This window comes from Zootoca vivipara, chromosome 12, assembly GCF_965207765.1.
Source record: "Zootoca vivipara chromosome 12, rZooViv2.hap1.1, whole genome shotgun sequence".
Classification (NCBI taxonomy): Eukaryota; Metazoa; Chordata; class Lepidosauria; order Squamata; family Lacertidae; genus Zootoca; species Zootoca vivipara.
The window spans coordinates 8,369,305-8,395,212 of NC_142595.1; the positions used below are offsets into that span (position 1 = coordinate 8,369,305).

Here is a 25,908-nt window from a genome sequence, read left to right on the forward strand (position 1 = left end):
GAGTTATGCTACCATGAGCAATTTAGGACTGTAGATTGAATTACCGTATTTTTCGCTCCATAAGACGCACCGTTTCCCTCCTAAAAAGGAAGGGCAAATGCCTGTGCATCTTATATGGAGCAAAGGCACTAGACGGCAGCGGGATCCCTTGGCTGCCGCTGCAGTCACAAGCGGAGGGATGCCTCTGCCGCCGGAGCCTTGGCTCCCAGCTCTCACTCTGCTTCCTTCACAGCGAGCCGGGAGGAGGGGTCCCTTCTCCCGACTCGCTGTAAAGCAAAAAGAGAGCGCGAGAGCTGCTTACAAGCAAAGCGGGAGCCGTGCAGAGCATGTAAGTGCATCTCGCTCCACTTGCTTTTCAGCAAGCCGGGAGGAGGGACAGGTGGGAGTCCCGAGAGCCGCTTGCCCCGGGCTCAGAATATTTTTTTTCTTGTTTTCCTGTTCTAAAAACTAGGTGAGTCTTATGGAGCAAAAATACGGTAAATTGATTGATTGATGTGGAGTCCAAGTGCACAATCCAGAGGTTTTCAGTTTGAGGAAAAATAGAGGTTTTCAGTAACTGGAGCAGGAGTAGAAGCCGGCAACCAGGAGTAGTAGCTCACCTGTTTTCCTTCCTTTGAGTGAATTAGGCAAGGCAGAACTTGTCCACACATATCTACAGAAAGCATAACACCTAATAAATTGTTTTTTCTTTCCTTTTCGTCTCTTTTCTATTGGCTGGTAGGTTGCCAAGCAAGGGGAAGGGTATATTTTTTACTTTATCGAGGAACACAAAGATATAACACCACATAGTGGGTTATATCAGTCCCATGGACTGCAAGAAGACCGAACCTATTAATTCTTAAAGAAATCAGCCCTGAGTGCTCACTGGAAGGACAGATCCTGAAGCTGAGGCTCCAATACTTTGGCCACCTCATGAGAAGAGAAGACTCCCTGGAAAGGACTCTGATGTTGGGAAAGATTGAGGGCACTAGGAGAAGGGGATGACAGAGGACGAGATGGTTGGACAGTGTTCTCGAAGCTACGAACATGAGTTTGACCAAACTGCGGGAGGCAGTGGAAGACAGGAGTGTCTGGCGTGCTCTGGTCCATGGGGTCACGAAGAGTCGGACACGACTAAACGACTAAACAACAACAAGTGGATAGTCAAAAATATATTCCACATCTGGAACAGTAGCAAAAATGTAGGCTTGAATTAGATGGTAAAACCAAGACACTTGGAGGGTCTGCATTCCTTCTGTCCGTCCGTCCGTCTGTCCTTCCATCTCTTTCTCTGTTAATTATTATTTTCTCTTCCCTTTTTCATGTTCTTTCTTTCCGTTACAAAAAAATCGTTTGTCTTTTTTCGCAGTTTGGGTGGGGACTCTGTCACTGCTAAAATGCATCTTGTATCTTTAAACATGGTTTTTTAGTGTGTTGGCAGAAGCTCTAGAAACAACTTGTGTATTTGGCGCCCTAGTAAGTTAATGATTATTAGAGACATTTTATGCTTATAATCTTTTTATATATAACCCTTTAAAATACTTGTATCATACCTCTACTGTTCTATCCTCCCATTTATTTAGTTAAATTTCCTTGAAAATTCAGTATCAGTCACCTTGATGCCAAGCCAAAAACTCATCCAGAACAGAACAGTTAAATTTTTGTGTGCATGTGTGCTTGTGTGAGAGTTATTGTATTTACAGGAGCTGGGTGAGGTCTGAGATATAGCCATCAAGCTGGATCTTTGGACTCGAGCAATTTGGACTCTGGTTGCTTATCCTGGCGCCCCTGCATTTCCCCATGCAAAGGGGAAATCCAAGTTGCATGTTGCAAATCTGATCGATTTGGCATGCACAACAAAGCTGTTGTCTAAAGTGCACTGCCTGGTTCTCGTCCCCAAACTAGGTCATACCAGCAAAGTGCTTGGTGCTTGCTCAGCAGAGAAGTGAATGAATGTGGTCAAAATGCATGCAACAGTAATGGGAGACTGAAAAATTAATAATTGGAGGAGGGATCAATACCCACCCTTCTGGAACTGCATGTGGTGAACTGTAGTTCAAGCCCATTGCGTTTTATACTAAGATAGTCAAGCTCTGTTATCTGGGTCTGAGCCGAAGGACACCTTTGTTCTTTTCCTACCACAGCAGGGAGTGAGCGTCTCAGCATATCCAGGTAAGTCAGGAGACCCTGAATAGATTTTGTCTGGGAAGGGAAAGCGAAGTGTTGGCCAAGATAAGGGGAATCATGCCGCCCAAGGTACACGAAGCAGCCACCGTGATGAAGCCATAGCAGATTCACCCAGCTAACTGCCCCCAATTAAATATAGCGAACCCACCGCACGGCAGGCCAATCAAGCGAATTTCTACCATTTACCACAAGCTATCTTGTGGGGGGGGGGGTCTTGTGTGAGGGAAACTTCGATTCAGGGGGTCTCCGGCAGGAGTCGATCAAACAAGGAAAGTTTTATTTGCAAAAAGAGGTTGGTGAAACAAAGTCTGGGCAGCTCCCAACAGAATATAAAAAATACAATGTAAAGCTGTTGCAGGATTAAACAGTTTTCAGTTGCTAAAAATCTGTTGTTACACTTCAGGCAGATGTTCGGGTTTCTAGAATAGGCGGTAAAATGACTATAATTCAGTTTCTGCTACTTCACTCTCATTCCTTTACTTAGTTATGACAGGTGTTACAGCAGGCATCCCCAAACTTCGGTCCTCCAGATGTTTTGGACTACAATTCCCATCATGCCTGATCACTGGTCCTGTTAGCTAGGGATCATGGGAGTTGTAGGCCAAAAAATCTGGAGGGCCGCAGTTTGGGGATGCCTGGGTTACAGTTAAATACTTTTGACACAGCACAGCTTCCTTCACAGCTTAATACTTTGGTTCATGAGTGAGGGGCATTTTTTATCAGTTAACAATCACACTCCTGAGGTATTCCAACATACAGTACTAGTGATTACCTCAGGTGTGGGATTGTTAACAGACCCAGGGGGTCGCCTCATTCCTTGTTACTGGTTTGGGAGTCTTCTTTATCTGGAACAGGCATAGGCAAACTCCGGCCCTCCAGATGTTTGGGACTACAATTCCCATCATCCCTAGCTAACAGGACCAGTGGTCAGGGGTGATGGGAATTGTAGTCCCAAACATCTGGAAGGCCGGAGTTTGCCTATGCCTGATCTAGAAGATCTAGAAGATCTGGAACGAGTCTCAAGTGAGCTGTATCCTCACAGCTTCTCCCTCTCCTGGCACAGACTCAGCCCTCCAGTTTTTGGGGTGTGAAACACAGAGCAGTCAAATACAACATTCCTAGAGCGGACATGTTTAGACATGATGAGGGATGTTTGTCCAGCCAGTAGGTAAACTTCCTGTTTTCCCCTGGACTGGAACAAACTTCCTCTACATGTGACCAGAGGTGGGCGTGACCTCACCTGTGCAGGTAAACAAAAGCACAGGACTGGCCACCACATCTCTCTCTGACTCCATTCCTCGAAGAAGCAACATCTCCTTAGCCTGAGATGTTCTCTTGGCTTCCCGCCAAGGGAGGACAAAGGAACTATCTCCTTTTGGGATAGATTCCAGGTGTATATATTTTGTAACTTAAGTCTGCCTTCTGAGATCCATCTGTGAACGGAATGTGTGAGTAAACTATTTTATACTTTTTATACAACTGTCGTGTCTATTCTTTTTAGGAGGGAATAAATGGGAAATAATAATAATAATAATTATTATTATTATTATTATTATTATTATTATTATTATTTTATTTATACCCCACCCATCTGGCTGGGTTTCCCCCGCCACTCTGGGCGGCTTCCAACAAATACCAAATTACATTAAAATATCACAGATTAAAAACTTCCCTAAACAGGGCTGCCTTTAGGTGTTTTCTAAATTATTATTATCATCATCATCATCATCATTATTATTATTTACCAAGGAAACTTATTTTAGAGGCTTTAGCGAGCCTGAGCAAACGCATCCGCTGTGCAAGTTTAAAAAGGGGAATGTTACTCTGCTAAATTATAGAACTTGTTAACACAAGTTGGGAAGGATATAATTAAACAATATATCCTCTCCTGCCTCCCTGAACATTCCCACACAGTTGACTCCAGTCTGTATACATTCCCCAGACCCTCAACTCAGTCTCCCTATCTAAGCTGTGAGGCTCCTTCTTCCAGCTACAGATATTCTCCTCAGAGCAGATGTTCAACTCAAATCAGAACCAATTCTCCCTCAGGCGAACCCTATGCTAATCCCTATCTACCATCTCAACTCAAGCCCTGTCTCTCAAACTACCTCGCTCCAGGTCTTTCCCTTCACTACCTCTATCTAACTTTCTCCCTCAGAAACAGCTCCTTTTATTCTCCCGCCCAAAGTGCTGGCTCCACCCCCCTCTGACTAGCTGCCTTGGTAGCCAATCAGAGAGAGGCTCCAGCCCTCTGGTGGAATTCTGAGGGACTGCATCACCAGATTCTGGTCTGACTCTGCTGTCTGTCACAGAAGCCTAAGCTAGCCTGCGCCTGGCCAGTTCCTTCGTGATTACAACACCTTCCATGGGGCCAAAATTTGGGAGCTTTTAGGGGCTGAGGGCTGGATGTTGAATCTTTACATTTCTGGTTTCCTCTTTCTGCTTTATTCTTGTTCCTTTTAATGCTCTATTTTACCGCAAAATAAACTAATGAACGAGAACCAGTAATTACAACTGCCCAGCCCTGCAAAGGAACTGGCCCCAAAGGCAGCTAAGGCTGCAGTCCTGGGACACTTACTTTGGAGTTAGCCACTGTCACAGAGTGTTGTGAAGTTAAGGGTTATATTACATAACATCCCTAAAACTTTTTAAGTTTGCGCTTCTGTTGCATCCAACTTCCCAATATTCTTTCCTCCCTTCCTGAATGGTCACGGTATACTGCGTACCCACACCCCTGAGACCGTTCCATTTCAGACTGAAAAACAGAAGATAGCATGTTCATGTACTCACTGCAGATGGAAATCTGCTTGTTAGAGAAGGTGCTTGCACCTAGACCTCTGCCCTGATATGCTAGTTTTTTGTTCACAAGGAGAGCATTGGCATCCAATCTCCCACCTGCATCCTACAGCCGCACAATCCCAGGAAGATTGCTTCACATGATGTTTGCATGTTTGAACGGCATGAATGAAATCAGGGGCAGGATTCTCCAAGGTGGGCAAGAATATGGTTAAATTGTACCTGTGAAAGTAGCGGAGTAATCCAATACTTCATGGCAGGGCAGCTACACCACTGGAACAGCTACGATATCCTATACCCCCTTGGCCTGGAGGGTATAATCCAGAAGAAGATGTATATATCCTATAGCTGTATAAAACTATAGGCTAATAAGTTGTTGTTTTGGGGTGGGAGGTACATTTGCATTGATGATGGTTGTGTAAAAAGATCATTTAGTTGAAATAGCGATGGAGGAATGTTGTGCCATTTGTTTTTGTTTTTTGTTTTTCCCCTCAAATATATTTATTATTTTGTAACAAACAAAGACACAAAAGCAAAAACATAAAAAATACAAAAAATACAAAATACAAAAAATACCAAAAACAAACAAACAAAAAGACAAAAATTCCAAAACTTCAACTTATATCTTTTCTAATATCGGTGACTTCCTCATGTCCCTTATAACTGCGTTACATCTAAATCCTCTTTAGTAAGTTCTAAATCTTATTCTTATACCTTGTTTACCATATAACTATTATTTTTCTAATCTTATCTTATATCATAACACAAAATCTCACACTTACTGCTTATTTATAACTACACCTCAATATCAATATTTATCTAAACATTTTTTTATTTCTACAACCTCCCTGTACCTCCTAAACTTCTGTTCATTCTTTCCAATAATATGCTTATTTCTTAAATACACTTTAAATTTTTTCCAATCTTCTTCCACCGCTTCTTCCCTCTGGTCTCGGAGTCTCCCGGTTAGCTCTGCCAGTTCCATAAATTCTATCATCTTCTTCTGCCATTCATCTATCGTTGGTAATTCTTCATTCTTCCAATTCTTAGCTAATAATATTCTTGCGGCTGCTGTGGCATACAGAAAAAATGTAACATCTTCCTTGGGTATTTCCTCTCTAACTATCCCAAGTAAGAAGGCTTCTGGTTTCTTAACAAAAGTGTTTTTCAACACTTTTTCAATTCATTATAAATCTTTTCCCAGAAGTCTCTTACTTGGGGGCAAGTCATGTTGTGCCATTCTTTTTTTCATTCCAGAAATCTCCAACGACAGAGTTTTAAAAAAACTTGACTCAACACATTTGGTTAAAGAGTCTTCTGGGAAAGGAAAGCTAATGACGTGAGGTCTCCACACAAAATGATATACTGATTATCAACTCTCTTGAGGAGGGACAGAAGAAATCGGTTGTCCCAGAAAAGCACATCATGGCCCCCACCTCAGCAAGAGGGGTTGCAATTCATTTGTTAACACTTCAGCTTGTCTTAGTGGGAAACATTTTCTGTGGGAATGTGCTTATCTGTCCAGAAGATGCCAGCCACTGGCTAAATATCAAGGTCGTTATTCAGGAACTGCTGTGTAGAGGTCACAACGTCAACATCCTAACTCCGTCAACAACCTTTTTAATAAAACCCAGTGATGATATAGCGGCTGCCAGGTCTGAGGTGTACCAAGTGTCCTATGGAAAGAGTGCCATGGACTCCTCTATGCAGGAGCTCACAATGTTGGGGTTGAACAACAAGCCAACCATCCTGACCTTCCACAGCTTCTACCAAGCAGCATGATGTTCTGTTTGCGGACCTGGTCGCGCCCTGTGGCGACCTGATTGCTCTGAAGTTGAACATCCCATTTCTGTTCACCGTGAGGATCACGCCAGCCTCAACGGTGGAGAGACACTGTGGCAAAATACCTGCTCCCCCTTCGTATGTTCCCGCTATCATGTCTGGGCTCACGGACAGAATGTCTTTTGGAGAAAGGGTGAAGAATATAATATCTTACCTCGTGCAAGATTATATTTACCAGACCTGGTGGGAAGAGTGGGACTCTTATTACAGTCAGGTTTTAGGTAAGCCTGTTTTTGTTTCTTCTTCCCAAAGTATTGTTATTATTTGGTAGAGTAGGTGCTCTAAAGAGGCCAAAGATTCCAGCTTTAGTCCTTGGCATGGCCAGTTAGAAAGGACCTCCAGGTAGCAGGATTGGAAAGGCCTCATCCTCAGGCTGTGTAGAGCCACGGTCAGCTGGAAATAGATACTACCAAGCTTGACTACCTGTAATAAAGGGAGGTGAAGATCTCACCTGCTTTGCCCGCTGTATTCAACTTGAAGTAGAATAATTTCTCAAATGAATTTGGAATTGAAGCATGGCCATTCTTCGGGAATTTGTTGTTCTTTCCCACCATTGTTCAAGCATGGAGAAAGCAAATTTGATATTGTAGCTATTGTTCCACCAGCATTCTTTTGTGTGGCTTTATTTACTGATGTTTTCTACTTCTGGGGGTTTGGGAAGAAACTTTGTTTGGTTTGCAATATTATGTGAACCTTCCTAAATTGCATTTAATAATAATAAATATATACCCGCCCTTCCCGGTTTAAAAACTGGTCTCAGGGCGGCTAATAAACACTCATTAAAATGTGACTTAAAAACAGCATAAAATACAACATAAAATGCAGCATCAATATCAATAAAATTCAAAAAATCATGGGTCATTGGGGGCGGGGAAACCAGTCAGTAGACATCAAAATGATCACCAGGGCTAACTGGCCAAGTTGGTCCTACTAGGGCCAGCAAGGTGACCTGGGAAGAATTTAAATGTGGGGTCCCAGAAAGGGTTTCTTCATAGAAGAGAAAAGGGAAAAGGGAATAGAAGATCAAGCTAATTCAAATTGAAGGCCAGGCAGAATAGCTCTGTTGTACAGGCCCTGCAGAAGGAGATCAAGTCCTGCAGGGCCTTAGTCTCGTGGGACAGAGCATTCCACCAGATTGGAGTCACTGAAAAAGCCCTTATTATTTCCTTAAATCATTATTTCATTAAGTTATTTCCTTAAATAACGCACACACAGAGACACAAGCTTGCAGCTTCCTGAATTTTGTGATGCAGTTCAACCAACCAAATAATTTGTACAGAATACATGTATGTGCATCTCACACTTGCGGATCAGTAACGTAGAAAGAGAAAGAGACACCAGGAAGATGGACAAAGCTTCTGCAAATGGTGTTTGCCTTCGTGTTGCATACAAAGTATACTTATGCTGGAAGGTCCTGAGACCTATATATCCTGTCAGAAGCTTTCACTCCACCGTCCCTGGGATCTTAATAGCCTTTTTCAGACATTTGTCTGAATGTGTGTGTGTGCTGAAGGTGGGGACGAAGAAGGAGCATGAATACAAGGTCTCCACCCTAAGTTGCTGCCCTGCCCACTTTTGTGCTCCAGATCTTTTGGGCTACAACGTCCATTAGCTACATCTAGCAACTGGAAGCATCAGGCTGGGGAAGGCTGGTCTTACTAGTTCTGATTCACATTCAGCTGCCAATGCTGACTTCAGAGTGAAGGGTTCTTTCAAAAAAATATCAAACCTGGGTTTTCCTCTGAAAGAATATCCATCAAGGAGCCACCGCCCATCTTGGCTTCCTAATCAATAAGTGTGCATGATAAATGTATTTTTTTTCCAAGCACAGCTTTGTCCCCAACTATTGTTCAAATCTTGCCCCCCTCCCCCTTCTAGGTGTTCATTTGAAATGCAATGTGCAAACTAGCTTTCAATATTTCTAGAAACAAATTTGCCAAATCCCTTATATCTGTGAATTAACTCCATTTCTTCTTCCTCGTTCAACAGGGAGACCCACAACTCATTGTGAAGTGATGGGGGAAAGCAGAGATCTGGTTGATCCGCACCTACTGGGACTTTGAATTCCCGCTGCCTTTCCTACCAAATTTTGAATTTGTGAGGGGTCTGCACCATGGGCGTAGACAGGGGGGCAGGAGGGGGCAGCTGCCCCCCCTAGAAGCAGGGCCGGCGAAGCGGTCGTCAGAGGCGTCACGTTCTGGAGGGCGCCAAAGAAGAGGCGGAGGTTGGACGCGGCGCTCTCATCCACCCGCCATGCCGCGCCACGGCTGGAGCCTCTTCCCTGCCGGAGTGCCGCCCTCCAGAGCCTCGCCGGCAGCGCCGCCTCCAACATGCCGCCCTGTAAAAAGATTGACATAACTTCAATATGACATGAGATTCTCCATCGTGAACCTTGCTTGACCTTGGTACAAGCCTGAAACCAGCCTCATCAGCCAATACAAGGAAATTTAACTGTCAAGTTCAGTCTATTGTCTGCAGAGAGCTGGCAAAGGATAGCCAGTTCAGCCAGAGGCCACCAGGGTGGCTTTCATTCAAACACTTAATTAGCAAGATGGGTGAGGTGAGAAGCAGGAAGGAAATTCTGAGATAAATTCCAAAGCACAATAAAACTAACTGCTCATGATAAAAAAAAAACCCCACATATATTACCGTAAGTAAAATAGGAACATCGTCACCCGACCCCACCCCCACCCATCTTTCCCCATCTACCTCTTTTCCCCTTCCCCCCCAATGTCTCAACAAATGAAACTGATTTGTAAAAATGTTACGAGAGACATTGCACATATTTTTGCAAATCAAGAAAATCTTTAATATAATAATCATCATCATCATCATCATCATCATCATCATCATCTAACTGCTCATCTCAAGGTCTCTGTCCCTTCTCCATTGGCATGCTTTGACCAAAAAGATGTAAAAAAAACAACAACCCTAGATTTTAAAAAGTCTGTTGTGTTCTTCGTACTCCAACTGAGAAGAGATCTGCGCTTCCAAGGAATCAGCACACAGCCACTTTGCTTAAGGATAGATATATTCTTTCTCCCTCCCCCCACCTTCTTCATCCATTTATTACCTTAGTGTGGGTCCCACTGGTGAAATTGTCATATTCTAGAGGTATTTGAAGATAATGAGGGAATCTTTCTCTCCTTGGATCAAGGTATGTGTGGGCACTGCAGGATTTGCTTTCTGCTTAAATTGTAATTCTACTATCTGAAACAGCATGTATGTATTCTGTCTCTCCTTTTCATTTCATGCAATAAACTAAACTTTTTGGGTCGATGTATCTCTCATGAAAGGGACCCAGGTGGCGCTGTGGGATAAACCACAGAGTCTAGGGCTTGCTAATCAGAAGGTCGGCGGTTCGAATCCCTGCGACGGGGTGAGCTCCCGTTGCTCAGTCCCAGCTCCTGCCCACCTAGCAGTTCGAAAGCACATCAAAGTGCAAGTAGATAAATAGGGACCGCTCCGGCAGGAAGGTAAACGGCGTTTCTGTGCGCTGCTCTGGTTCGCCAGAAGCAGATTTGTCATACTGGCCACATGACCCAGAAGCTGTCTGCGGACAAACGACGGCTCCCTCGGCCTATAGAGCGAGATGAGCGCCGCAACCCCAGAGTCGGACACGACTGGACCTGATGGTCAGGGGGCCCTTTACTTTTACCTTTTACTATCTGAAACAGCATGTATGCATTCTGTCTCTCTCCTTTTCATTTCATGCAATAAACTAAACTTTTTGGGTCGATGTATCTCTCATGAATCTTAATGCAATTTGTTTGCCTCTCAAATTACTGGGTCCAGCATTTAAGAGGTCTTCAGGATCGCCAGCCCCGAATAAAATGTCAGGAGTTTTATTTAGGCAGGAATAGAAGTAAACACATATTCATGAACGAAGAACACATTATCATTCTAGCAAAAGATCCCAAACCTCTCATTGGTGTGTGCATGGCACACATGTGGGTTCAGACACATACTGTAACTATCCTATGTTAGTATAGTCTAAACCAGGGGTCAGTAAGGTTTATCTTGCCTGGGCCGGATCGGTCCTGCGGAGATCCCTCTGTGGGTTGGATCTTGTGCGCGCACCCACGATTTTTGGCGTCGCACGTGTGTAGACACGATTTTTGGCGTCTGCGCTTGCGCAGGTGCGATTTTCGGCACCGCGGAAGCAAGTCCCCGCGCTGGCTGCGCCGGTTTAGCACAGTGCGGGAGCAGGCAGCTCAGTTCAGGGGCAGCTCATGGGCTGGTCAAACAACCTCTGTGGGCCGCTTCCGGTCCATGGGCCTTAGGTTGCCGACCCCTGGTCTAAACATAGACTTGAAATGATCCTTGAAAAAGTTTTGCCCATAGCAAAAAGTTTGCCCTTAGCTTCTTTATAAGGCAGGCTCTGGAGGAGAGGCGTGTGGCATGCAGTCCACATGGTTGAAGAGCAGAGTGAGATAGACTGGTCCTATTTGTATAGTTTTGTTTTACTTTATTAGACCAGTAGTTATATAAGCTGTAGTGTTAACTTGACAACAAATACTTTGAGAAGAGCCAAAGTAGGTAAAGGGTTTTATTCCCACATGGTAGTTCACCAAGAGAAGAGCTGAACTGAGAAAGAAGATTCTGGAACACTTTCTGGGTGAATCTGCTAATGAAAAAGGAACCCCAAAATGTGGCTTCGTGCACCGACATCTTATGCAGCAGAATCTGTTGCAAAGTCTGTTTTCTAAGCTATAAGGCATTAAAAGCAACTTTATTAAGGAAAACCCATGTCAGAAGTGTTGAATCTTCTCCAAAATAGCTGAAAAACTCAACAACTTTTTGAAATACAGCAGCCCTATCTATATTTGTTCATGTGCTGTCTTGTATCTTTTGATTTCACTCGCCTTGCCGTGAGAATAAAATATTTGTTTTTGGAACTTGAAGGTATGTGTGTGGACTATTAACACACTTGCACAGTGTACATTGAATTACCAAGTGGTAGCAACAAACAAGACAATTGTTTGACCCTCAGACAAATCAGGCTTCCTAACATGTGTGCGCACACACAAACTGAACAACAAACATTACAGAATATGGTACATATGAGTTATCTCTTATTTGGGGCTTCACCATTTTGTGGTTTGCCTCAGGTGCCGAAAGGTCTTGAGTTGGCCCTGGGTTCAACAAATACCAGACCAGTCAAATTTGATTTCAGAGGAAAGATACCATGAGGGGTGTGTATCGGCTTGGTGTGTGTGTTGCTGTGTGAATGTTCCATGTTTGCCCACTACCGAGTGCCTCAGCTCATGTAGCACAACAAACAATTTTCCCTTTTATGTGTCCAACATCCACCTAATCTTATCCAAAAGAGAGAATAATCCCAGTGTGCCTTTTAAGGCTACTGCCAGTGCCAGATTTAGGTTTGATGAGGCCCCTTACCTTCCAAGTCCCGGACTGCAGAATCCGGGACTGGCAGCCGTGTGACACCGGAAGTTGCGTCGACGTGACTTCCGGTCATGCGTAGATGCGACTTTTGAAGCTGGCGGCGGCCTTTTTTGTGCCCATAGAAGGGCAAATCAGAAAGGGAAAAAATGGCCGCTGGCAGGAGAAAATAACGGAAAAAAACGGGAGACGAAGTGATACGGGGAACCACCGGGAAAAGGTAAGTAAAAACGGGGGGTTTCCCGGGGAAAACGGGGTACTTGGTAGCTATGTGAGGCCCTAAGCTCCTGAAGGTAATGGGGCCCTTTATATGTCCAGCTGTCCTTTGTCAACAAGAAATTGTCACCATTTTTTGTGTTGAATATATGCTATATGGTAATTTATGGACCTAATAGGTCCATTTGCACATAACAAAATATATATTTTATCAAAGTAATTGTTGAACTGAAATACAATTAAGAAGAAGTATATTAATAGTGAAATGGGGGGGGAGTGGGGCTCTAAGCTATAGCTTGTTTAGCTTATATGTAAAACCAGCACTGGCTAGTGTATTCATGGGGGTGGGGAGTGGAGGAGAGACTGAATGAGATGGATATTGCTGTTTTACTGCATGCCTGAATCTCTGTGCTTCTGCAAGCAAGGAAGATAGACCTGTGAAGTTCTCCTGAGACAAAGAATTCCAAAGCATGGGGCCACCACTGAAAATCCCCTGCCCTGATTCCTTATTGGCTTGTACCAAACATGGAATGCAGAGCAGTATTTTGACACTGTATCTCATGGGGATAGTCACAAAAGGACCATTAAAAGAATGTCAAATTCTGTCTTATATGGAAGAAGACAGCTGGCCCATTTAGCTCGGTATTGCCTGTGTGGGGTTCTGGTCTGGCTTTGAGACCGGGTTCTCTCACAGGTCTACCAGATTTAACCTGGGAGATTGCTCTACCACAGAGATGCAGTCCTAAGTTCACGATCCTTGTACAGTGGTACCTCGGTTTAAGTACACAATTGGTTCCGGAAGTCTGTACTTAACCTGAAGCATACTTAACCTGAAGCAAACTTTCCCATTGAAAGTAATGGAAAGTGGATTAATCTGTTCCAGATGGGTCCGCAGAGTACTTAAACTGAAAGTACTCAAACCGAAGCGTACTTAAACCGAGGTATGACTGTATTGTCTTTGCTGCAGTAGTGGAAGGGAGGAGCACCGTATTTTTCTCTCCATAAGAAGCACCTGACCATAAGACGCACCTAGTTTTTAGAGGAGGAAAACAAGAAAAAAATTCTTTTCTAGCGAGCCTTCAATGACTCAGAAGAAGGAAGGGAGGGAGGGAGGGAGGGAGGGAGGAAGGAAGGAGGGAGGGAGGGAGGGAGGGAGGGAGGGAGAGAGAGAGAGAGAGAGAGAGAGAGAGAGAGAAGGCAGGAAGAGGTGAGAGAGAGAGAGGGAGGGAGGGAGGGAGAGAGGGGTGAGAGAGAGGAAGAGAGAGGAAAGGAAGGGGGAGGGAGGGAAGAGAGAGAGAAGGAAGGAAGGAAGGAAGGAAGGAAGGAAGGAAGGAAGGAAGGAAGGAAGGAAGGAAGGAGGGAGGGAGGGAAGGAAGGAAGGAAGGAAGGAAGGAAGGAAGGAAGGAAGGAAGGAAGGAAGGAAGGAAGGAAGGAAGGAAGGAGGGAAGGAGGGAGGGAGGGAGGGAGGGAGGGAGGGAGGGAGGGAGAGAGAGAGAGAAGGCAGGAAGAGGTGAGAGAGAGAGAGGGAGGGAGGGAGGGAGGGAGGGGTGAGAGAGAGGAAGAGAGAGGAAAGGAAGGGGGAGGGAGGGAAGAGAGAGAGAAGGAAGGAAGGAAGGAAGGAAGGAAGGAAGGAAGGAAGGAAGGAAGGAAGGAAGGAAGGAAGGAAGGAAGGAAGGGGTGAGAGAGGGAAAGAGAGAGAGAGAGAAGGCAGGAAGGGGTGTGTGAGAGAGAGGAAGAGAGAGGAAGAGAGAGGGAAGGAAGGAAGGAGGGAAGGAAAGGGAGAGAGAGAAGGCAGGAAGGGGGGAGAGAGAGAGAGAGGAAGAGAGAGGAAGAGAGAGGAAGAGAGAGGGAAGGAAGGAGGGACGGAAGGAAAGGGAGAGAGAGAAGGAAGGAAGGGGAGGGAGAGAGAGAGAGAGAGGAAGAGAGAGAGAGAGAGGAAGAGGGAGGGAGGGAAGGGGAGAGAGAGAGAGAGAGGAAGGAAGGAAGGAAGGAAGGAAGGAAGGAAGGAAGGAAGGAAGGAAGGAAGGAAGGAAGGAAGGAAGGAAGCTGGGAGAAGGGGCGGAAGGGACTCGTGTCCGTCCCTCCTCCCAGCTTGCTGTAAAGTAAGCAGGGCAGGCTTGGTAGCCGCGATGGGCAGAGGCACTGCGCTGCACCTCTGCCAACGGCGGCTACCAAGCCTGCTGTTGCGAGCGGGGGCGGTAGCAGTGGCCCGAAAGGGCTCCGTTCTTGCCGCTTGTCCTGCCACTGCCTCTTGCACAGCTGCGCCGCGCCTCTGCCAACGGCGGCTACCAAGCACTGGCAATGATACACAATTTAAAGAGATGTATAGAGAGGGGGCACCATTTCCAAATAAGCAGGTACTGACCTACAAAGCCAACCTTGGAGACTACAGAATAATCTCATTTAAAGAAGGGAAAGCAACCCTACAATGAAGTATCATTGAAATCTACACCTCTCTCTTAGCTGCTGACTGGAGTGTGGTTAAGGTTGGTTCATTGTACATTTAATTCAATTTAAAGTTGTTGCAAATGATTACAGGTTTTGGAAGTTGATTTCATGAAGGGGCTTAAGCACACCAAGTCTGAGCGTACCAAATAATGCAAGTGAAACAATGATGGCTGAGTGCCAGGAGAAGCTACTCTGTTTTTGTTTTCCTAAGGATCCCGCCACATTTCCGACAACAAAATAAACAGCATTTAACAGCAATAAATGTGAAGACTGCCATGCAACTGATCAAGAAGACGAAGACATCCAGGGAGTGATATTGGTACCAGGTCAAGTGATGCGCAGCTACTCTCAAGTGCTTGGCACCTTTGTGGCGCATGACAAACTCAATCCAAAAGACAGCCCGGTCCAGTGGCTTTATCGGTTGGTCGTGGTAGATCTGCGACAGTCTCATTGCATTTTCCTTATATCTGGAGGATTGGATAAAGAAGGGGAGGGGGAAAGAGAGAAAAGGAAGAACAAATTGGAATAGGGCCCAAACTCACGTTTCCTTTGCAGTTTAGCAGGTGTTACAAGTCCCGTTTGTGGTGCCATGGGTGTGGAGCTCGGAGCCCAAGAAAGAAGGAAAGAAACTTAAGAGAATTGAAGAACCCCAGTAGAGTCCTCATGAGACAGGAAAGGTGGAATTGACACCCCTGATCCTGAATGGGATTGCTTAAAAAATTATCTGACAAAATATGGTTCCAATAACAACACTTGGCTGTGCCTAGACTAACTTCACAGATATAGGGGGATTTTCTTTTTTAATAATGGAATACGGATTACTTAAATGTAAGAGAAATATGGAAACCGGAAAGAGATAGAGGGAAGTCAATTAACATATAAGGGACTCAAACCAGTTTAGTGGAAAAGAAAGAATGTGACAGTAAATAAAATAAAATAAAATAAAATAAAATAAAATAAAAGATGGAATATGAAGGTAATGTCTTTCTAGGAATTTTGGATATAAAATATTCAAACTATGGTTTGTACTCCTTAAGTAATTTTGTGTATTTGACAAATATATTTTTATTTTTTATTTTCATATTTTCTTTTATGTATCTTTTTCGGTATATGTGGGTGTAAGGATTAATTTATTTTCTTTTTTTGTAAATATTAAAAATGCAATGAAGATTAATTATAAAAAATAGAAATGAACAACAAAGGGGGGGGGGAAATGTCTGATCCTGGGTTCAGTGGTCTGTGGTTAGATCTGGTTTGCAAAGAGAGGCTGAGTGGGTTTGCAGAGGAGCCCCCACCTCTATGGTATTGGACACCCCTAGCCCAACACCTCCCACTGTGGAGCAGCCTCCAGCATCTCTTCCTATCGGTGAACGGCCTCCCTCACCTGGAGAGGCAGCTGAAAGCAAAGATGATGCTGAGCCAGCTCTGACTTTGCCTCCATTTTTATGGACACAGAGATGCTGGCACCAGTACAAAAACAGCCCATTCAACAGAGTGCCTTTTTGCTTTCCAAGTCTTGAGACTCCAGCCACTTGCCTCCCCCTCTTCAAAAGGAAGGTGCAGGAGGTATGTTGCTTCTTGGGCCAATGTCTTAACTTGTGTTTATCCATGTATCCGTCCTCTGATGTACCTTGTAATCTGTAGATTACCTAATGCAGTGTTTCCCAACCTTGTGCCTCCAGCTGTTTTCGGACTACAATTCCCATCATTCCTGACCACTGGTCTTGCTAGCTAGGGATGATGGGAATTGTAGTCTCAAAACATCTGGAGGTACAAGGTTGGGAAACACTGACCTAATGTACAAATCTGATTTGAGCATTAAAGCCTTTGCACATTTGAGTTCTTCATCCGACAGTGAAGGCAGGCCCTCCAAGTGTCCCTATTTTCCTGAGACAGCGCCAGATTTACAGAAGCCATCCCGGTTTCTGATTTGATCCTGGAATGTCCCACTTTTCCTTAGGACATCCCTATTTTCATTGGTGAAATGTTGGAGGGTATGGAGTTATGTGACCCCCGAGCCAAGGAGATATGTACGGTAACTACGGTAACCTTTAAGACATCTGAAGGCAGCCCTGTTTAAGGAAGTTTTTTCAATGTTTAATGTTTTGTTATGTTTTTATATATGTTGGAAACCGCCTAGAGGGCTGGGGTAACTCTGTCAGATGGGCGGGGTAACAATGAACAAATCTAGTATGACATCATTTGTTAGCCATTTGCTGCAACAGAGTCACATGGTTACCTCTCTCAAAATGGTGCTGCAGTGTTAAAGGTTACCTGTTTTCCACTCAAAATCCAAAGGGGCTTAGGGCAAAGGGGCTTTGAGATTTGGGAGAGGGGTTTTCTTTTAAAAATTGCTTGGCATTTTAAGGGGGAGGGTTGCCCACTCACGTGGCGTTGTGAATCACAGCCTTCACGGCGTCCAACAAATCTTCACTTCTCATTGTTTGAAGGTCCAGCTCCACAGCCATCCCCTTTGCCTTCATGTGTACAATATTGTCGGACTGGTCAGAAAACAAAGGAATCCCCACTATGGGAATGCCATGGTAAATGGCTTCATACATCCCATTGATCCCACCGTGTGCTATGAAGGCTTTGGTCTTGGGGTGCCCTGGAGGAGGAAGATGAGAATCTGCTGACTATGGGATGATAAAGGCAGGTTATTAAAGTTGCTAGAACTCAAAACTGACTCTGTCCAAGCACATAACAGCTTCGTAAAACCGAGAGAATTTGTAGTTCCAGATCTCCTGAATAGTTGAAAACACAAAGTACCAAATATTTGAGCTCAGCTAGTTTGCTCAGGTTTGGGCCAAGATTTGAAAAATAGCACTGTCTGAGGGCTTGGTTTTCCTTGAGATGGACCCAGGTATTTCCCCTGCCTCTTTCCCCCCTTTCCCCAAGGATCCCAAGAAGTTACACCTGTGAGAAACAGGTGTGAGAAACAGCTGCTGGATGAGGGGTAATAACTTGATCCAACTGGGAATGGCAGAAGAAATAGGACAACCAGAGGCAAATAGCAGAGACAGCCTGCATCTCACCTTGTGTGGAGGCCGAGGGTAGGATGCACGCCCCTTTGTGGACAATGGTCTGATTCTACTCTTGGATGAGGGAAGCTCAGTCAATGAGCTTGTGCCCATTGCTTGCACCAGACAAGGAGTGGGGGTCACACCAGCAAGCAGTAAGTGGGAAGGGAATGTGCAAAAGCCTAGAAATTGCATCCTTGCCCCCCCTTTTTTAACCCAAGTCTTCAGTTGGGATTCTCCCCATCCAAGTGTTTCCCAAGAGCTTTGACATATTTCCTTGGGATTGGCAGGACACTGCAATGAAGCCACAACTGCAACAAGCATGAGGTCTCTCTCACCAAGAAGATCATTTTGTGGTATCCAGTCATAAATCCTGGTGTTTCCTCCTAAGGTTTCTGGCCTTTTCCCTTTGTGGCGCCAAAGAACCTGGATTTGGAGGGGAAATGGAAAGGCTGTTCTCTGTAGCTCAAGTTGCAAGGAAAACTGGGGTGACCCTCCAGGCTTTCTACTCATCTTGCTTGGCTTTCAATCAGCACCATGTTGATCTGTAAAGGTAAAGGGCCCCCTGACCATCAGGTCCAGTCGTGTCCGACTCTGGGGTTGCGGCGCTCATCTCGCGCTATAGGCCGAGGGAGCCGGCGTTTGTCCGCAGACAGCTTCCGGGTCATGTGGCCAGCATGACAAAGCTGCTTCTGGCGAACCAGAGCAGCGCACGGAAACACCGTTTTCCTTCCCGCCGGAGCGGTCCCTATATATCTACTTGCACTTTGATGTGCTTTCGAACTGCTAGGTGGGCAGGAGCTGGGACTGAGCAACGGGAGCTCACCCTGTTGCAGGGATTCGAACCGCCGACCTTCTGATCAGCAAGCCCTAGACTCTGTGGTTTAACCCACAGCGCCACCTGGGTCTGGATCTGTAGGCTTCTCCAATAACTTGAGCTGTCCTTCTGCTTTCTAATATGGATCATCATCTTTAGTGACAGTACAGTAATAATGCACCATATTTCTGTACCACATCTATGTCCCTGATATATAGTAGCCTAGTAGACAACCGAACAATACGTTATTTATATATTAAGAAAATATATAAGCTACATTTAAACAATCAAGTATGTTGACTTCAGGCTATGTTGGACTGTTCTGACTCCATATTCCCCCAGCACTGAGAATGCATAATGTAGGAGTAAATCTGAAAAAAGATTCAAACTAAAAGTTATCCAGAGCTAATTCCATCTGCTCATCAAAGCAGACCTTAGGGCGCCTATCTTCTCCTCTCTGAATTATTTTGCATTATTATACATCTCATAACAAGCATTAGGCTAGGGGTAGCCTCATCGTCTAAGCCTGCTCTAATTTATTTAAGTAGGGACCCAGGTGGCGCTGTGGGCTAAACCACTGAGCCTAGGGCTTGCTGATCAGAAGGTCGGCGGTTCGAATCCCTGTGACGGGGTGAGCTCCCGTTGCTTGGTCCCAGCTCCTGCCAACCTAGCAGTTCGAAAGCACGTCAAAATGCAAGTAGATAAATAGGAACCGCTACAGAGGGAAGGTAAACGGCGTTTCCATGTGCTGCTCTGGTTTGCCAGAAGCGGCTTTGTCATGCTGGCCACATGACCTGGAAGCTATACGCCGGCTCCCTCGGCCTATAATGCGAGATGAGCGTGCAACCCCAGAGTCGGTCACGACTGGACCTAATGGTCAGGGGTCCCTTTACCTTTACCTTTAGCCTCATCGTCTAAGCCTGCTCTAATTTATTTAAGTAGGAGTAGATTTCAAGAAAAGCAAGTCTTTAAAATGTCTGTTGTAAAAGCATGCAATTTCACAGCCAGTGTAAGGAAATCAGGGGAGCATCTTCACAAGTCCACTATACAAGTGAATTATTATTTTTTAACCAAATGACATGAACACTGACCTTCTGTGGAAGTTGGCTGAGTGCCGAGGCAACCATGTTACTCTTTTCGTCTGTTAAGTTTGGAACAAGAGACCCCAGAGAAAACACCACAATGCCATGGTCCCCTGAACTTTGGACAAATTCTTCCATTTCCTGTCAAAAGATTAAAAGCATTCTTTATAAACCAACAAACTGCCTTTCCTCCATGTCTTTGCCATTTGATCCTGATGCATGAGTTAGAAATGTTAAGATTAAAGTTGTGCTGGACTCTTGAGTGAGAAGGTGGTCTTTAAGGTCCAGTTTCCAAACTGTGTTTCAGGCATCTTAGAAGGAGGTTCCAGTGGCAACCACTGCCCTATAGGACCGAGGAGTTACAGGGACGCAGGATGTGGGCTCAACCAGTCTGGTTTCTCTGTGCTAACAGAAAAAGTAAAGCTGTGCCCCGGGAAATGTCTCAGGAATGTATGTCCCTTCTAGAGAAATCTGAAATGGTGTTTCTGAATTGAAACCCAGACAAGAATACTCCCCACCCCCATTAATTAAATTTGATTGCCGCCCTTCATCCGTAGATCTCAGGTTGGCTCGCATCATAAAAAGAAACACAAAATACATAATAGAAACAAGAACAAAAAAGCTCCACAAACCAATAACCATCCTGCTCCCACAAGCACATTTTAAAGGGTATTGGATGTTAATCATGTCGGGATTTCATTCCTCCTTTGTTGGATGTGTGATTGTTTTCATCACATGTCTGTGTTGGCATTCCATACTGTTGGAGTCATGAGAACGGAAGTTCAGTTATACTGTTCCATTATAAAATAAAAAAATTCCTTCAGTAGCACCTTAAAGACCAACTAAGTTTTTATTTTGGTATGAGCTTTCGTGTGCATGCACACTTTATCAGATAACCAGACCCTTATGTATATTCAGAGGGTGGGGTGTGGGGTGATGGGAATGGGTGATGCGCTGATAGGTGGTAAACCTGTTGATGACTGTTAACGACTTAATGACTGCAATTGGTCTTGCGGGGGGGGGGAGCAAGGGCTGAGGTGCTAAGGAAAGCTTGATCATGTATAATGAGATAAGAATCCTATGTCTTTGTTCATTCCAGGTGGCTCCATGGTTTTAAGCTTGCTAATGAGTTGCAATTCAGCAATGAATTCAGAAGAGTGATGAATCATCCCAAGGGTCGCTTGTGGGGGAGAACGCAGCTGCCTGGCATTTTCCAAGTTAGTTCAAGAAGCCCAGCGCGATTTAATATACCAACAAATCAATCCAAGGCCTGATTGAAGAGGAAATTTTTTGCCTGGCACCTAAACGTGTATAATGAACGTGCCAGGCAAACCTCCCTCGGTTTAGCCCTCCCCCATTCTGCCACTCAATATCCAGGGCTGTCCCTAGGCCCGGGCTGGGTGGCACAAGGCGCCAGGGCGCCTGGCCATCAGCGGCGCGGGAGGGGCGCCGAATGCTGGTGTCTGCCTCCGCACGCCTCTGCTGTTGAGCGGCTTCAGGCAGCTCTCCGGAGGCGTGTGGGGAGTGATGGCCTGGGGCCGCCTGAACAGCTGAGAGGAGCAGTGCGGCAGCCCCAGGCTCGGGCTCCCCACGCACCTCCGGAGCTTTGCGCGGGGAGCAGGAGCCTGGGGCTGCCTCCTCCGCACCTCTCAGTTTTTGAGTGGCTTCAGGCCGCTCTCCAGAGGCGTGCAGGGAGCGCGAGCCTGGGGCTGCCTCCTCCGTGCCTCTCAGCTCTCTGCGCGCCACTCCTGCCCGTCTCACTCATGGGGGGCGCCGGAGGGATCTTGGCACCAGATATGGTTAAGACGGCCCTGTCAGTATGTCGTACCAGACTTCACCACTTGATAAAACTGCCTGCGTCTTCAGATTTGAATGCAACAAAGCTGTCAATCATCTTAGAGTCAGGGTCGCTCTTTATTTAGAGCAAGATTAGGAAATCAATTCATACCTCCTCCACGTATAATTAAATGTTCCCAAGTTGTCCTTGCGACTTCTTTATCGCGCCACCACATGCCCTCCCCTTTCCCAGAGGTGCTTTGAAGAAGAACCAGGCATACAGGTAGTTATCATGCACAGGTGAAGGGCAAAGGAGGGAATTACCTCTGGCAAAGGCTTGGCTGGCTGGCAGTGCAGACCCCCCACAAATTCAAAATTGGGTAGGAAAGGCCGCGGGAATTCAAAGTCCCAGTAGGTGCGGACCAACCAGATCTCTGCTTTCCCCATCACTTCACATAATGTTGTGGGTCTCCCTGTTGAACGAGGGAAAGGGAATGAGGTTAAATGCAGCTTGTATTTTCTTTACAGATATGAGGACTTTAACAACCTTGTTTGCCGAAATACAGGAAGCTGGATTCCACATTACGCTTTAACCATATACTGTACACCTGAGAAAAGAAGCAAAGAAAAATGAACAGCAACTGGGGACTGAGTCTGCAGAAATACATGTTATGCTACACATTTGTTAGGAAGCCAGAACTGGCTATGGCTCCTTCATAGATATTCTTCCAGTGCCAAATCCATATTTTCTCTTCTATAGTATTTAGAATAACCCTTTGCTCTGAAGTCAGAATTGGCAGCTGAAGGTGTATCAGTACCAGCCACGGTCTCCCCAATCTGATGTCCTTCAGGAGCTGGCTGGGGTGTATGGAAGTTTTTAGGCAGAAACGCTCCATTAGACTGAATTTCTCAATTTGCGATTTATTTTAAAAAGTTATTGCAAAGAAATTATCAGCATTTCAGTGCATATTTTATTCTAACACACATATTTTTGTGTGGCAGCTGCCCTATTGCGTGTTGTTGGTTCTTTTGCAAGCAATTTCCTCTATTATAATACATTTTTACATCTCCTCAGTGATGTATGCATTCTCATGCCTGCTTCACTTAATGTCTTGTAATTTCTTTTGTATTGGTTATTTTCCAGTTAATTGCTTATAGAAAATCCTTAATAAAAGGGGTTAAAAAAGAGAGCAATTCTTCAAGATCATAGAATCATAGAGTTGGAAGAGACCACAAGGGCCATCCAGTCCAACCCCCTGCCAAGCAGGAAACACCATCAAAACATTCCTGACATATGCCTGTCCAGCCTCTGCTTAAAGACCTCCAAAGAAGGAGACTCCACTCCACTCCTTGGTAGCAAATTCCACTGCCGAACAGCTCTTACTGTCAGGAAGTTCTTCCTAATGTTTAGGTTTAGGAGAATTGCCCAGAAGGGAGAGCAATTTGGTGGAGCAAGAAGGGAGCAAGGCAGGTGAGATCTGACCCTTCCCTTACAGGTGGTCAGGCTTGGTAGTATCTATTTCCAGCTGACCGTGGCTCTACACCAGTGTTTCTCAACCAGTGTGCCTCCAGATGTTTTGGGACTACAACTCCCATCATCCCTAGCTAGCAAGACCAGTGGTCAGGAATGATGGGAGTTGTAGTCCCAAAACATCTGGAGGCACACTGGTTGAGAAACACTGCTCTACACAGCCTCAGGATGTGGCCTTTCCAATCCTGCTTCTAGGAGGTCCTTTCTAACTGGCGATGCCAAGGACTAAAGCTGGAATCCCTGGCCTCTTTAGAGCATCTACTCTACAAAATAATAACAATGCTTTGGGAAGAAGAAACAAAAACAGGCTTACCTAAAACCTGACTGTAATAAGAGTCCCACTCTCCAAACCAAGTCTGGAAAACATGATCTTGCAGATGGTAAGATATTTCATTTTTCACCCTTTCTCCAAATGACATTCTGTCTGTGAGCTCAGACAAAACAGCTGGAACATACGAAGGAGGGGCAGGTATCTTCCCACAGTGTCTTTCTATGGTTGAAGCTGGCATGTACCTCAAGGTGTACATAAATGGGATGTCCAATTTCAAGGCAATCAGGTCGCCACAGAACACCACAGGGTCTGAAAGAAGGACATCATATTTGCTCTTTGCCAGGCGGGCCATGAGTTCCTTATTGGCCAGAACCCCTTCGCATGTGTCCTTCTGAAGGTCAAGCAATTTCTTCACCTTTCCCCCCATCTCTTTGTAAAACCTGTGGAAGGTCAGGGTGGTTGGCTTGTTGTTCAGCCATGCCCCTATGACGTTCGCGAAAATGTATTGGGCCTCATCCCTTCCATGGGGCACTGGAAATACCTCAAACTTAGCTGCTGATATATCATCACTGGGTTTGATTAAGAGTGGTGCCGTTGAAACTAGGATGCTGACGTTGTGACCTCTGCGTAGAAGTTCTCGAATGATGACCTTAACATTTAGCCAATGACTGGCTTCCGCTGGCCAAATAAGCACATTCCCGCAGGAAATGTTTCCTATTAAGGCAACCTGAAGTATTAGCAGCTGAATCGCAACCACTGTTGCTGAGGCAGAGGATGCAAGGCGCTTTTCTGAGGCAGCCATATTTCTTCTTCTCTCACTCCACAACAGAGGAAAATTATTCAGCGTTTCGTTTCTGTGAGAAACCTCCCGTCCTTTTCCTTTCACAGAAGACTTTTTACCAAGTGTGTTGAGTCAGGTTTTTTGTTTAACTCTCCAAGCAAGCAGAATGCTGTCACTGAATATTTCTGAAATGAAAAGACAAATGGCACAGCAATTCCTCCATCACTATTTACGACAAAAATCATAACCTGCCCATACCATTTCGGATCCAATCAAGATTAGCTCTTCTTACAACCCCACCCAAACCTTCTCATTATGTTAATATGTGGTGAACTGGTATATTTATTATTGAAGAAGTTAGGCGCATGGCAACATTGCTTTCGTTATCTGTGAGTAATCTGTCAATCACATTAGTGACCTAAGGTTACTATATGAGTGCATATGCTTAGCATTCATTTCTTGGTACGTACAAGGTTGCTTATCCATTCGTAAATTCTGGACTAGGACACCTTCTTATTTAAAAACAACCAATTTCTTCTCTGCTAGAAAAGGTTAGGAGCCATAGCTGCCAAGTTCTCCCTTTTTTTAAGGGAAATTCCCTTATGCTGAATAGGCTTCCTCGCGAGAAAAGGGAAAACTTGGCAGCTATGTTAGGAGCAGGGGTGGACTTTGGTAATGTTTCGTAACATGGTGCCTTGGGCTGCAGGATATTCCCCCTGTCCTCTAAATCAGAAGTAGCCCTTGGGATGTTGCTGCACTCAAACTCCCGTCCACTCCAGCCAGCAGGGGCAGTGATCAAGAATGATGGAAACTGTAATTCAGTGGCACTGAGAGGGCAAGTGTTGGCTACTTAAGAAGAGGTACCCTTGGTCTAAATGATTAAGCACCAAAGTTTGAGGGGGGGGGGCTATTTTCATTTATGCAATATCAAAATACTGGATGAAATGGTTCACATACGCAGCTGGGCTTCCAAGTGGGAAACCCAATTTTTATGGAAGCTTATCAGCAGTTCCTCAATGAGAAAATCAGAAATGGGAAAATATATCTGACATTTGCACACAGTGTTTGTTCTTCTTCAATATGGAGTCATAAGGGGAGGTGTGTTGTCTGTATTTGGGGGTATATTTGTGGTTCCTCTTTTGCTAAATTTGGTATTCATTTCATTTATATCTCAACTTTCTTTTTTTCATGGAACTCAGGACAGGGTACACAGAGTTCACAGCCAAATTCCATCCCGGAACTGACCAGATCAAGACCTCCTTAGCAACCAGAAGGCTGTGACATCACGTACCTTCTGACCAAGCCTTGGGCCATATTGTTCTCTTCACTGTCATCCTGGACAAAAATTCACGTTGTTTTCCCAGACAAAATATATTCATAGTCTCCTGACTTACCTGGATTCGCGGAGACCTCCACTTCCTGTCACTGGTAGTAGAGAAACAGCCGTGTCCTTGGTTATTACTGAGAACAAACACTGCTACTCACTAAGGGAACTCGGCTGTTTAATTTTGACCAAGGTACAGTACAAGTGAGGCCCAGAGCCTTTAACTATATCCAGCCAGCCTACCAATAACGCAAGAAAGAACCAGGGGTTCTTATCACCATGCTGCATCTACAAGGTCCCTCCTACAATTAATAACTTTTCATTCTCTCGCTACTATTACATACACTCTACCACATTCCTTCCCAACAATTTATTAACTCATCACGAACAATTCAAGTCCAGAGGCCCCTCTCTGCTTCTAATAAACCAGGCATG

The 25,908-nt window shown here is 45.0% G+C and overlaps 1 protein-coding gene and 1 pseudogene across 2 annotated transcripts; one reads left to right on the forward strand and one right to left on the reverse strand.

The window, feature by feature from the left end:
* The first annotated feature begins 6,249 nt into the window (after positions 1–6,249).
* Positions 6,250–10,535, forward strand: LOC118095186 (UDP-glucuronosyltransferase 2A2-like; annotated as a pseudogene). Its single transcript, XR_004693806.3, has 2 exons — positions 6,250–7,025; positions 8,794–10,535. The product of XR_004693806.3 is annotated as a UDP-glucuronosyltransferase 2A2-like (transcript).
* Positions 10,536–14,771: 4,236 nt separating this feature from the next.
* Positions 14,772–24,270, reverse strand: LOC118094611 (UDP-glucuronosyltransferase 2A1-like). The gene is made up of 6 exons (XM_035135153.3): positions 23,411–24,270; positions 21,891–22,039; positions 19,800–19,931; positions 18,230–18,317; positions 17,260–17,479; positions 14,772–15,338 (listed from the first exon to the last, which is right to left on the reverse strand). The coding sequence occupies exons 1-6, from the start codon at positions 24,168–24,170 to the stop codon at positions 15,059–15,061; spliced, it is 1,629 nt and encodes a 542-aa protein (XP_034991044.2). The 5' UTR covers positions 24,171–24,270; the 3' UTR covers positions 14,772–15,058.
* Between the last annotated feature and the right edge of the window lie 1,638 nt (positions 24,271–25,908).

Coding starts and splice junctions, on each gene's coding strand:
- LOC118094611 (XM_035135153.3), bottom strand. CDS start 24,170: ATGGCTGCCTCAGAAAAGCGCCTTGCATCCTCTGCCTCAGCAACAGTG. Junction 18,318..19,799: donor TCAGCCAACTTCCACAGAAG/GTCAGTGTTCAT, acceptor CTCCAAATCCAG/GTTCTTTGGCGCCACAAAGG. Junction 17,480..18,229: donor ACCACAAAATGATCTTCTTG/GTGAGAGAGACC, acceptor TTCCTCCTCCAG/GGCACCCCAAGACCAAAGCC.